Raw genomic sequence first — 13,746 nt, 5'->3', positions numbered from 1 at the left:
TGTATATTCTAATATGCAAAAGACAACAATACCTGTAAGAATGATGTCTGGAATACTGGAGGGAGTGTTGGGAGTTTGCGGAGTCGTCTGCTGTGTGCTGCCTCCACTGGGATTGATGCTCACTGGACGGTTGTACTGCAGCTGTGATGGGGATTGGCTATAGTAACCTGGGTCCGTTGACAACTCCTGAGTTCCAACTTGGGATAATCCATCCTCTGGACTGCCATGACTAACAGCCTATAACAATGAAGGACTCTACATTACAGAGATCCCAACAGGGACACAGTTAACCTACCTCAGATTATGGTCTTCTACTAAGGAATATAGAGCAGACATTGGCAAAAATGTAATCATGATCTCTGGCAATAGTGATGTCGCAGGGCAGCACAGTAGACTATCTTGTTTCACACCCTCCCTTCCATCCAACTCCCCTATAACTCCAGTACACAAGCATCTATCAGTGGCAGGTTATCTGCTTAGATTTAAATGGCTTCTTTCTCAAAACCTACAACATCTGTTCGAAAACGTATGTTTAAGAAAGAGTTGGAGATATAGTATTTGTTATGCACATGGTGACAATTGCAATGCCTCATGTATTCTAAAATTATAATAGGCACTTGTTAATCAAACATAGGATGACATCATAACACATGCCATAATGATTATCACGAAATCATAGATACACATGAGCATATCCAATCTAATTGTTAATGGGAATATATGTAATAGAAAATAAGGATAAAAATAATTTTCTTTTCGTAGAGCTGGATAGGGCAAAGCAATTGCAACATTTAAAAAAACAACATTTAAATAATAATGCCAGTACTAAAATATGATGAAACAAGATTTGGGTGTAAGAAAAGTCCATAAAAGTTATGTTATTGCTTTGAAAATCCCAAAATTATTGAAGTGCAATAATGGAGAGTTCATTCAAACATGCCTGAAATAACTTGCTAATATTATTTGACCAGAATAATTTGATGTTTTTAAAAGTATGAAATTATCCACACAGACAATACAAAGGAGGGTAAGGAACACAAACACTAGCTGAACGAGAAATAAAATCAAAGATATATCAATTTGTGGTTTATTCTCTCGCTTTAAATAAAAACACAGATATTGATACAGTAGAAATGGTAATTTTCATCTATGGAGCTGCGAAGGATCTCTCCATATAAGAGTATTTGCTCGATATCCTTCCACTTAAAGGAAATACAACAGGAGAGTTATTTCACGCATGAAGAAAATGTGTAGAATAAAAGAATCTAAATACAAAGCAATGTGTATCTTAGTAACAGACAGATCTCGAAATATGCCTTCAAAATGTCTGCTAGGTGGACTGAGGTGTTATTTGAGATAGCTGGAAATAAGTGAGAACATAAAATGATTCCACTGTATAACACATCAGACTGAGTTAGATTTATTTAAAATGCTCTTCATAGAAAAATATCTATAGGCGTATCTTATGTCACCTGCCGCTACTTGTTCTACATTGAATATATTTCCGAACATTTTCTAAACGAAAACTTATAAAATCTAAACAAAGATCATGACTAACAGACGAAAATTTACGAATTATATTACGAGTAGTAAATTGTTACGTATTTTCCTAGGTTGTGGCAGAGTATAAATTAGGGTGAAAAAAAAATAATTTGTCCATCTATAAATCATTAATGTGTAGTCTATGTCAGATGCTCGTGTTCAGAGTCTGCCACTGGGGTCCAAACGGAGTGCTCTATACTCCTCTATTGATAATACATCATTTGTATTGTGGCTTGCATCCAGTGACGTCATCGTGAGTGCAAATTTGCCGATGGTTGATCCAAAGACTGAATGCTAGTATTTCTATGTGCTTTGTGGTGAACAAATTCGCTATTTTTCATTTTATACAAGTATTGCTTGTGTCATTCCATTGCGTGGTCTAGTGGTTACTATGCTCGTTGTTAGATCCAAAGTCGTGGATCCAAATCCTATAGAAAACAATGAATATGTAACCAATGCTAAAAATCCTTTGGAGGTGAAGTAACATTGGAGGTTCTGTATCATAGATTCGTAACATATAAAGGACAATGTTCCAGATTGAAAGGACTCCAAGCAGAAATATCAGTCAGCTATTTCCTACCCTACATGTGTTGTGACCAAACATTTCTATGTTTTCATGTTTTGATTAGTCTGTAGGTATCTTTGGAGAACAATGTCTTGCAAGAATGCGGAGATCTCAAAGAAACCACGAAAGAAGTAGAAAATATAATGGCAGGTACAATAAACCAACACGCTGCAGTGAACCAAGGGATAAATAGTATATTGACTCTTAAAATATGATAAAGAACTCATTGCACCAAAACTTCCTTATACTCATCTATAGCTTTCATAGTATTACCAAACAAAGAATTAACTTCATACCACTTTGTTGATACGGTAGCCATAAAGCATGAAAAGAGCACACAATGCAAATGAATATAATATTTTCAAAATGTGTTACTTACTTGTGAATAGTGTGTAGCATTATTTTGTGAACCTATGTAATTCATACTTGTAGACACTGGGTTGTCCATCTGTAAAAAAAAAAAAAATAATACTAAAGTATTCTATCCATAAAATTTATCTCCGATTCAATGTCTTTATTAAATTGAATTGAAAAACAATAATTGTTTAGAAAATAAAAATAACACGTTCGCTACCATAGCTGGCCATGGTCAAATCTTCCCACCAGTTGGCTCCAATGTCCAACTAATTGTCAAGAAGACTGACGATCTCTGTTTTGTAAATGCCACATTGTCCTTACAAGAACCAACGTAAGTTAGTTTCTATTGCAGTTTAAACTACAAACGCAATGTCTAAACACTAATTAGAATTTCGTAACAGGTAGCTTTAAATAATTATCTTCCTCACTGAACTGCAAAACAATGGCAATTCCAGATGTGAAATTGTAGTGTACTCAGCTTGAAATACAGTAATCAATGAAGTCTGATAAAATTATCCATATATTATCTAAACTCCCTCTTTAATTGTAATTTGATGTTAATTTATGTTTCATATAATTAATGTTTAACACAAGTCTTCAAAAACTTACTAACTAAACGAAGCCCAAAATTTTGAGTGGATTCAGAAAAAAGGCTGGGAGAAATCCCCTTCCTACACTTATTAACTGGAGTTACCACTGATTAAGAGGTGCTTTGTGCAAGTGCAAGGAAGCGAACATGTTTGGCCAATTTAATAATCTAACTGTTGTATCCTGAGATTTAAAATTTGTTTAAATTCACTTCATATTTATACATGACAATTATAATAAAAGTACTGAAAATAATATAAAGTAAATAATTACATCACATAATACAAGGAGAGGTGGATTTCAATCAGGCTGGGTGTAGGCAATACTATGTGTTCGACCTCACACATACCAACTTCCTAAAGAAAAGTAATTCCAAAACTTTTACCAATAAAAATATAAAAACCATGCTTTCTGCCACATTCAAAACAACTTAGGGCTAATTTGTACTAGAACAACTTCTTCACATCAGTAACTACCATTCAAGTAGTACATGCTGTATTTGTCTGCAACTGAACATATTTTTCAAATGTCCAAATTAAAATTGTTAAAAAATTTTCTAAGAGTAATTATATTTGTATAATATAAATAAGCACTGGAAATTAGTATATGTATACAATATTCTGATATATGTACAAAGATAATATAGGTTAAACCATAAATTATGATACACTAAGTTAAAAACAGATGCTACAATTACAATTATTATTATTAGAGCCATGGATGATCCTGTAAGAAAGTTACAATAAAACTGAAAGAATGGTGGATTTCGAATACAAAAAACCATTAAGATATATCATTTATAGGACATAAAATAATTCTGGTGTAAAAAAGAGAGAGAGAGAACTTGAAAAGGAAATTGGGAAAGGACGATGTGATTTGTATAAAAAATCGATTCAACACGAAGGATCTCGAGTAAAATAACTAGTAAAAAGAATATTAACTTAACATATACTGATTTCAATTGTGATTTATTAATAAGTAAAATATTTCGAATTTGTGTAAAGCAGGCATTATTCTTTTTTTGGACAATTCTTTTACACGAATTTGATAACAGTAAAGAGACTAATGGCTGCTAGTGATTTTATTGCTATTCTAAGGTGGACAGTTTGAAGAAGAGCAGTTTCGTTTCAGGAAGGGAAAAGGTACGAGAGATGCAAATTGGACTGCCATGAACAATCAGCAAAAGATACCTCGAAAAGAATAAAGAAGTATGTATATGGGATTTGTGGACCTAGAAAAGGCATTTGACAGAGTGGATTTGAATAAGCTGATGAGAATTCTGAAGAAAATTGGTGTGGATTAGAAAGAGAGAAGGCTGTTTTGTAACCTTATGTAACAATGAGTGAAAGTCGGAACAGAAGAAGAAATGTCGGAAGGAAGTGACAAGGATTCAGTGAAGAACTGTTTTCAGAACATGGGAGAGGTGATAGTAGGAGGAAGACGACTAAAGTGCATTGAATTTGCTGATGATATGGTGTTGTTAACAGAAGAAGAAACGATACTAAGGGATATGCTATTGGAGCTAAATGACAGCTGTGAGCAGTATTGGGTGAAGATAAATGCAAACAACATGAAGACCATGGTTATCGGAAAAAAAAATAAAGGAGATATAAACATGCGAATTCGAAACAAGGCAGTGGAACAAGTGGACAGCTTCAAATACCTGGAGTGTACTATAAGCAGTAATATGAGCTGCTGACAGGAAGAGCAATGGTAAAGGTAGCTCTTAATAGAAAAAGAAGCATCTTCTGGAAAAAATACTAAGGAAGAGACTAGTGAAGCACTAGTGTGGAATGTGGCATGGCACAGGGCACAAACATGGACATGGACATTACGATGAAGTGGAGAGAAGAGCCTAGAAGCATTTGAAATGTGGATATGGAGAAGAATGGAGTGTGGGAAATGGACAGACAGAATAAGAAATGAAGCTGTGCTGGAAAGAGTGGGTGAAGAAAGAATGGTGCTGAAACTGACCAGGAAGAGAAAAAGGAAATGGTTGGGTCACTGGCTGAGAAGAAACTGTCTACTGAAGGATGCAATGGAAGGAATGGTGAACGGGAGAAGAAGATATCAAATGACAGACCACATTAAGATATATGGATCATATGTGGAGACAAAGAGATAGACAGAAAATATGAAAAATTGGAAAATGCTGCATTTGCAGTGAAAGACCTGCCCTTGGGCACAAAATTATGAATGAATGAATGAATATATGTACCTTTAATTATTAAAATTTCCCTCACATACAATATGAAATCTGGTAATTTATAGTTTGTTTCTAACATTGAATATGAATAGTAGTTTGAAATATAGGATCCACTCTTACATAATGTGTCTGTTTTCACACCATCAACAGAGTCAATTTTCCAGTACGAACATAGCACAAATATTTCTGTACAGAACTACAAACAATGGTTAACTATAATTTTATTGTTCTTGTAAATGAATCACTATTCTTTATGAATGTAATATATTAAGATGAAAGGTGTCCATATACACAACACTGAGGTGCAAGGCAGATAGAGCTCCCATGCTTTTTTTTTTTCCGACCTCGAAACTAGAAAATAAAAGTAGCCAGCACCTTGCCTGCTCCAGACACTTTTTACTCTAGGGAAGAGTTGATATTCAATTTTATGGGGATGAGTGGAACCTAGAGTCTTGTGGAAGTTATGAGATGAACAGTGTAAGATAGTAAGATCGGAACTTCTGTTTCAAGTCAGCTGTCTACAACACTTAGTTTATATAGAGAATTGCTGTAACTGACAATTGCAAGACCAATGTAACATGACAACTGTGATGCAGAAGACGTATTGAGGATGAATGTCTGAGGTCAAAAGCAGTACCTGTATGTCTATGAAACTTATTTTATGTCGAATATACTAATTCTGCTCTTGAGAACATAGGACTATTAATAGTTACAAAACGGTTTATCTTAATGATTTATTTTGTACATGTAAGTTTGCTAAAAGTTCTCAGGGTAAGATATTTTCTGAAACTGAAAACATAAGCTAGTGATCCAAAAACTTCAGCATAACACAAATGCTATAATGATTAAGGAAAACAATGTCGAAATTTTTATAAAAATAAATGATTATACAGTGCTTGGAAAGAAAAGAGCAAAGGGATAATGCTTATGCTTTCTTTATACGAAATTATGCAATATCTCATATTGCAGGTTCACACAATACATGTTATTTTAATGGGTCTTTTTAAGTGGGTATCATAGAACACCCTAAAAATCTCGTCAGTGATTCTACACCATTCTAAGTTACTCCAGAAACTTCGACTCTGCTATAAATTCTGGTTGAAGTAAAATTAAGTTGAAAGTATAATGTTCAGCAACAAAAAATACGTGGACATGATCTTCATTTACAGGGAGATACAATGGAATGCAGTGAAAGTATCGCAATTAATTCTCACAATACATTACTCCATCATTACACATGTTCAAACACAAACACACAACTTTACCATTTTAGTTTGTTAGATGCAATATGCTAGAGAGGTGTTGTAAATGCATTGCGGAATGAGACCAGTATTTTGAGGGTGTGTTATAAACTGGTTGTACTTTCAACACCAACACTTTATAATACCAATACTTATAAATATATAAATAGTTAGAAGATGTATTATAAATGGTTGTACTTTCAACGCTATTACCTTAAATACTTATAAAAAAAATAAAAACAAAAAGTAGGAGAGAAAAGGTTGTACTGGGAACTAGAAAAGAACATAATGCAAACGTCAAAATACTTTTCATTAGAAACAGACATTTTGACTGACAGACTGACAGACAGACAGACAGACACAGACAGACAGACACAGACAGACAGACAGACAGACAGACAGACAAAATAAAATTATTAAGCCACATGAGAACCATTTCAATCCTAATATTTCAGAATACCATGGGTAATATGCACAACCAATATTTATCATGTACAGTACCAGAAAAAAGTAATGGACCAACACTTGGAAGTCATTTCATAGTGCTATTCACACAATAGCATCTGTAAGGAGATCGACATGCCTCTCAGGAGTATTGCCTTTTGTTTCATCTCAGTAGCTTAGATGACTACCTGTGTGCCTGTCATGCAGAAGGAAGTGAGTTTCAGCCTCATCCCAGCGAGTTTTTTTTTTTTTTTGTTTTAATTTCCTGAATAACGTTAAAATGGAGTTTTACAATCTTGGGGCTGGTATTTTAATTCCTTTAATTACTGCCCAACTCGTATGGGTTATTATTAAAAATGCCACTTTCGGAGATATATTTAGGTTTAGGGTGTAGATTATGTGGAGAGTGCTATTACATGTCTGGTGAGGACAAAGTAGTTTTCCTGGAAGGAAAGAACAAATCAAATTATATAGTGTTTAAAAAATTGGACTGAAACTAATGGAACTCTTAGGAAAATTTTAGCTAAGAACGGTCAGTGGTTGAACTGTACTGTAACTTTCCCGAAAATCTGTTAAATGCAATTAGACCTTGTAAAATAACAGTATCTTATCCTGAATTGATACCTGGTCCCAGCAGAGAAACGTCCTAGGGAACTGTTTGAGGAGAGCAGCAAGAATTCTAAGAGACTAAAAGCGGAGGCATTATTAGTAGGTATGAACAGACTGAAACTAACTTATTCTGATTGGAATAGCGTTAAAGTGGAGTTTAAGAGAACTTCTTTTTTGTTGTTTTGTTTGAGGAAGATAAACTATCTTCCAATGAATAGTTTTTTTTTTGCCAGGTCAAGCCTAACAATAACTTATAGCATTGGGTAGTAACTATTCCACTTTTTGTTAAAAAAAATTAACGTTATTCGGAGGGGGGAGGGGGGAATTCACTGGAATAAGGCTAGAACCCACTACCCTATGCATGACACAGAGACGTGAGTTATTTGAGCTATTGAGATGAGACAGAAGGCCTCACTTCTGCACGGCATGGTAATATTGTCATGAAGGTCCAAATTTCGATTTTACTGCACGATTTATACAATATATTTATCTATTATTTACAACAAATTCATTTTCTTCGTATTTTTTCAAGTGTGTTTCAGAACAGGCCATAACAACACTCGAAGTAGAACGAATGCAATAACTCCATTAGCAATAGTTTGTATATCTGTGCTCTAGGACTTAGAATATTCAAGCAGCCCATTACATTTTTCTGATACTGTACATGATATGTTACTAAGAAACTGTGTTAGATCAAGATGTTAAAATATTTAGTTGAGAAGAGGTGGAAGGATGATTTTTAAAACCTGAATACATGTTTAAGATTAATTATTGCAAAATTACAAAATCAAATTGTTTGCAATTGAGTACTTACATTATTACAATAAATATTACAAAACAAATAAATAAAATACCAATATGTTACGGGATGATTATTAACCTATAGGAATATTTATTTGTAACTTTTTCCGCTGCTCAACTGCACCAACCTGAAAAGGAGTGCAGCAGTGATATTCTTTTGTTACACAAACATTTTAAATGCTTCCATAACTACATATACTATATGAATCCACTTTCTTACCAAACCAGATGCTTGGCAGACCAAAGATAGGAAAGTACAGCTCATTCATACAACGTTCTATTTAAGCTTAAATTAGCAGGTATTGAATGTCCTTTCCTTGCTCTAGTAGAGAACTCATAATTCCAGTAATTAAAAATGTGGTATGTCAAGTGTTAACTGATTTTATGACAGACATTTTATTTACTCTTTTATAAAAATTTCACGCATTTATAATAGAGTTAGACACATGGTTTAGCTGAGTGGCTAAAGCATTGGCTTTCAACATTCGTAACCCTGGTTCGATTCCTGATGGGTCCAAGTGAAATTTGTGGTGGACAAAGGCGGTGTTTGGTGGTAGGTTTTCGCGGGGTACACATATTTGAAGGTTCAGAACCATAGTGGGCCAAGCGCCATTTGCTAAAATCTAGAAAACAAGGGTTAAAATGAAGTTATTACCATAATTTAATGGAAACATATAGCAAGTAAAATAAAGTATGCACATTAAAACTAATTGGCCCACTATGGCTCTGAACCCTTAATTTCCTCTACCAGCAATCCACTATTGCTCCATTAATTATAATCATGCATTGTTATGTAATTTGTCTCTCAAGGTGCACCAAAGCAATGCCATCAGCAGCTAAAAAAACTACAGCTTTGGTGCGTCACCTAGTGTGCAAAAAATGACCAATAAGTGGACAAAATTGATTTTTTTGACTTATCAAATTCAGTATATAATGTCACAAACTGTACGAAGCATTACGAAAAGATAGTGAGAGATCATTTTCTCGAGATTTTATTGGTTAAACATTGTCATTGCCATATGTTCGTGATTGTGATCTCACTGCTCAGTAGTAGTGGTGAGTGCATTCTTTCAAGTGGTGTTAGTGGTTAACTGTTTGTGATGTTTCTCATTAGGTATGAAATTTGAAGGTATACATTTTAATATTTTTCTTCATTTGTTTTTATAAGTATATTAACATCGTACTATGCAGTTAATACATTAAGAAAGAAATGTCGCATATTTTAAAAAATCACGAATTTTAAACACACTTATAAAATGAGTTTTGCTGGTCATGAAACTGTTTTCTTCTTTTGTTATATTGCGATATCAATACCGTTGATAAATTCAGTTTAAGTTGTCGCAAAAGTTTGTGAATGTAACTGATATTAATTATTATTTTCAGTGACATGGCTTTCAATTTTCCGGCAGCAACTTCCCCCCCCCACCCCCCCAGAGGAAAACAGAGTCACGAAACTACGAACTTTCCAATTTATTTTCAGAGTGTTAGAATATAAAGATGTTCCAAGTGATATATTGAGCATAAAATTAAAACAGTCTGAGATATTATCTTACAATATCACAGGGATATGGACAAAATACGAAAGGAATAAAAGCAGGTTCCAAAACAATAATGCCAACTGGCTTAGTCATGAATTTCATCTTCCAGAAGAAGTTAACAATATTTTGTTCCTGTGTCTGAAGATGAGGTAAATGGTTCGAACAGAGATGGTAAAAAAAAAAATAAATAAAAATAAAAAAAGAGTGAAAGTAGCAGGTAGAAGTAAGGAAAGATAACTTCAAAATTTACTGAAAACTATTAGTTGTAGAAAATTTCGTTTGCGGTGAAGACAACTTTGTGTGCTGCAGGAAAAAGAGATGCAGCGGATCTTGCAAAAGAGCTAACAGAGGAATCTGCACAATAAGCTACAAGAATTAAGGCAGCTAGACAAGCTCTGTCTTTTTTTTTTTTTCAGCCTACACTATATACTGATGAAGAACCTCTTTCCTCCCCCAGACATGGGAATTACTATTCTATTCACCAGTACAAATCGATGTAATTGGAAGCCAAAAAAAATGAAGTAAAATAAATTTTCACATTTATCCACTCTATCATAAACCTCAAAATTTAAACGCTACGTTATCCATCTTCTGACGCTATTTTTGTAACAGAAATATAAACAGAAGTGATGCTAAAGCAACTTTTAGACCACACTACTCAGTGCATTGCCAAAGTCCAGGTTTGGTTTATAGAGATAAACAGACGAACAGTAAATATGCAGACTCATTAAATAATAATTATTATTCAAAGGAAAATATATGTTAGTTTGCCTTATAAGAGAGAGCCCAAATAACTTCCTAGTGTATTAATATAATGTGTAAGTTATTTTCATTCTTATAAATTAATGTTGCAGCAAAAATAAGTTACTTGAAAAATAACAGTTATTGGCTTTAAGCAACCAGTTACTTTCCACAAAAATGGTTAAAATAAGCACATAGGCTATCTATAAATTAATTTATATATATACACAATTGGTCAGACCGTGAATTTCAATATTACATTTAGGCTCATAGTATCAAGTACGTCAAAAAATTGAATTGAAAAGAATGGAGTTATGATAGGATTCAAAAGTTCATTATGAATAAATTACAGACCTGAGAGGGGGGGGGGGATAGCCAAATGGAAATAGAATCAATAATAGGAGCAGCAACAGGCCATTGTGTCTGAAGCTTTAAGAAGAAGAATCTAAATATGTTGAAACCAGCTAATTCTCATAAAACAAAAAATACTTAATTGCTTTATAGTTGTGAACTCACATCAATTTTTTGTCGCAATATATTCTAGTGGTAAAGAAAATAGTTATTATACCCTTATCTTTAGAGAGTGATATCAGATTTACATAAAAATTGAAAATCCTCCACGATATAATTATTTTGAATCTAACAAGTAATTTTCGCTTAATATGTACAGTTCCCCAAAGAAAGGGTGGGCTGACTCTTTGTAGTGAAAAGTCTATGGTTATAGTGTGATTCACACAATAATATTCTTCAGTATTTCAGGATGGCACCTGCCTGTGGCGAGACCAAAAGATTGGATAAATGCTTGTTTCTCCATTTAGATCTCCATTGCAACCAATTTTTTTAACATTTAGGTAGAAATATTTTTTTCGAAGTAATGCTAGTGTCTTAAAAAAAAAAGTGGAAGAAAATCGAATAATTTATGCCCAAAAACTGTGGGTTATTAACCCAATTGCCTCGTTTGATGAGCTGTGGTCGTGCGAGATTTACCACTGCAAAATATCTTAGTAAGACATTGTAATCAGTAAGCACATATTTTCGTCACAGCCTCTGATAAATTGTGCATCGAAAATCTTGCGTAGCTACTTTTTTGTCAATTTTTTACAGCACATTGCATATTTATCCCCAAATTGAACATTTAAATCTGAGCATACGGAATTTCAAAATTTAAATACGAGTCCATTGGGTTAAGAGATTCAACCTAAAGAAAAATGAAGTTAAATTTTTCCTTTCTCAAAACAAAATAAAGAGAAACAAAAACACTAATGCAAAAGAAAGAAAGGAAGAAAAAATGAGATCTGTGAACCTAATATCTCATCCACATGCCACCAGCCTCTATGAAAGCCCTGATTCGATCAGGCACAGAGACTACAAAATTGCAGAAAAAGTTCCAATCCTCGAAGAGATCCTCCTAAGTTTCTAGAACTTGAGCCCACAATTCATCTCGGTCTCTAGGGCTTTTTCTTTGCTCAAATTGGGTTCTACGCATCATTTTCAATTACGTCCATGCATATTCTTTAAGACTGCAATCAGGTGACTTCATAGGCCAGTGAATGAGTTCGAACTCAGGCCTCCTCTGAAACAATGTTTGAACACTACTGGCATGGGTACATAGATGGTTATCCTGCTGGAACAGTATCATTCCTTTGAGATAATATTCTTGTGTGAAAGGAAGGAATATATTTTCGAGAAAGTATTCTTATGTTTATGCATTAAACCGGACATTGATGTATTCTAGAAATCTGCGCCTTCTTAAGACATCTACCCTTAACACGAGATACTAAAGTGATCCGATCTTGTATGTCAGTTCACAAAGCGAGCATCATATTGGAGGCCATCCTCACGACATACATTGACAGGACCTTTGTAATCATTCGAGATGGTTGTTTCGTCTCTACAAGTCCTAAATGCAGCTCCTCAAATGACTGCTCAGAGTTTGTAAACTCAAGCTAGACGCAACCTTAGACTAATCACAGTTTGTGAACACAAGCTAGACGCAACCTTCGATCGATCACAGTTTGTGAACTCAAGCTAGACGCAACCTTCGATTGATCACAGTTTGTGAACTCAAGCTAGACGCAACCTTAGACTAATCACAGTTTGTGAACACAAGCTAGACACAACCTCGATTGATCACAGTTTGTGAACTCAAGCTAGACGCAACCTTCGATTGATCACAGTTTGTGAACTCAAGCTATACGCAACCTTCAACTCATATGCATTCCTAAAGGGGTCCCTCGGAAAGCTCTGAATAAGGCAGTGTCTTCTCTTGGTGAAGAAATCTGTGGACTTCCAGGAATAGGGCAAATCCTGATCTCATCAAGATTTACGAAACAATTAGCCCATCTCTTGGCCATGGTCAGAGGTACTCCAACCAACATCCCAAACCCGAAGTATATATTCCTTAACAAAAAATGATCCTTCTGCATGGCATAATAATGAATTCTAATTTTTTACCAATTTAATGCAAAAATAGTAGAAATATGTTAGAACTATACTGCTCATTATTTTTTATTTATACCATGAATATGTGGGTACCAGAATATGTTTTCCACGCCAGAGAACTGGATTCCATTTTCAATAAGTCCTAGTAGAATTTGTGGTGGACAAAGAAAGTGCTAAGCACATTTTGTCGAGACATTTCCATTTCACAAATTTTCCATCAGTATCAGGCATAATATGAAAGAAATCATATTGTCACTATCTTGTGTTTCTAGATCTGATGGTTGATTGTAAGAACAGTACCTATTTCTATTATTGTTATTGTTATTATTATTATTATTATTATTATTATTATTATTATTACAAGAGAGATAAGCCCTTTTTCTTTTTACAAATGTTGTTGTTTGTTGTTGTTTTCTAATGCCAGGCATTTGACAACAAAGTCATTTGACCTCTTGCACTCCAATATTTTTCAAAGATATTATCATGACCAGCCACTGAAGCACAGATTCTGAGGTGTTCCGAATCCATTTCTTGGTTTGAGTTGCACAATGGACAGTTAGGGGACTGATATATTCCAATTCTATGCAGGTATTTGGCCAAACAATCATGGCCTGTTGCCAATCTAAATGCAGCTACAGACGATTTTTGTGGTACATCGGGAATTAACTGTGG

The 13,746-nt window shown here is 34.3% G+C and overlaps 1 protein-coding gene across 5 annotated transcripts in view; it reads right to left on the bottom strand.

Annotated features, from left to right (window-relative positions):
• Nucleotides 1-13,746, bottom strand: part of Crtc (CREB-regulated transcription coactivator) — a 208,639-nt gene that overhangs the window by 11,270 nt on the left and 183,623 nt on the right. For all 5 annotated transcript variants that reach the window (XM_069815536.1, XM_069815535.1, XM_069815533.1 and 2 more), the window contains 2 exons: nucleotides 2,487-2,555; nucleotides 33-237 (listed from right to left, as the gene is read on the bottom strand). In XM_069815536.1, the coding sequence (XP_069671637.1) occupies nucleotides 33-237; nucleotides 2,487-2,555 (274 nt within the window). The remainder of the gene's footprint in view (nucleotides 1-32; nucleotides 238-2,486; nucleotides 2,556-13,746) is intronic.

Source organism: Periplaneta americana, chromosome 17 (genome assembly GCF_040183065.1).
Source record: "Periplaneta americana isolate PAMFEO1 chromosome 17, P.americana_PAMFEO1_priV1, whole genome shotgun sequence".
NCBI lineage: Eukaryota > Metazoa > Arthropoda > Insecta > Blattodea > Blattidae > Periplaneta > Periplaneta americana.
The sequence above is the reverse complement of the archived record's forward strand: the minus strand, read 5'-3'. Positions and strand labels throughout refer to the sequence as shown.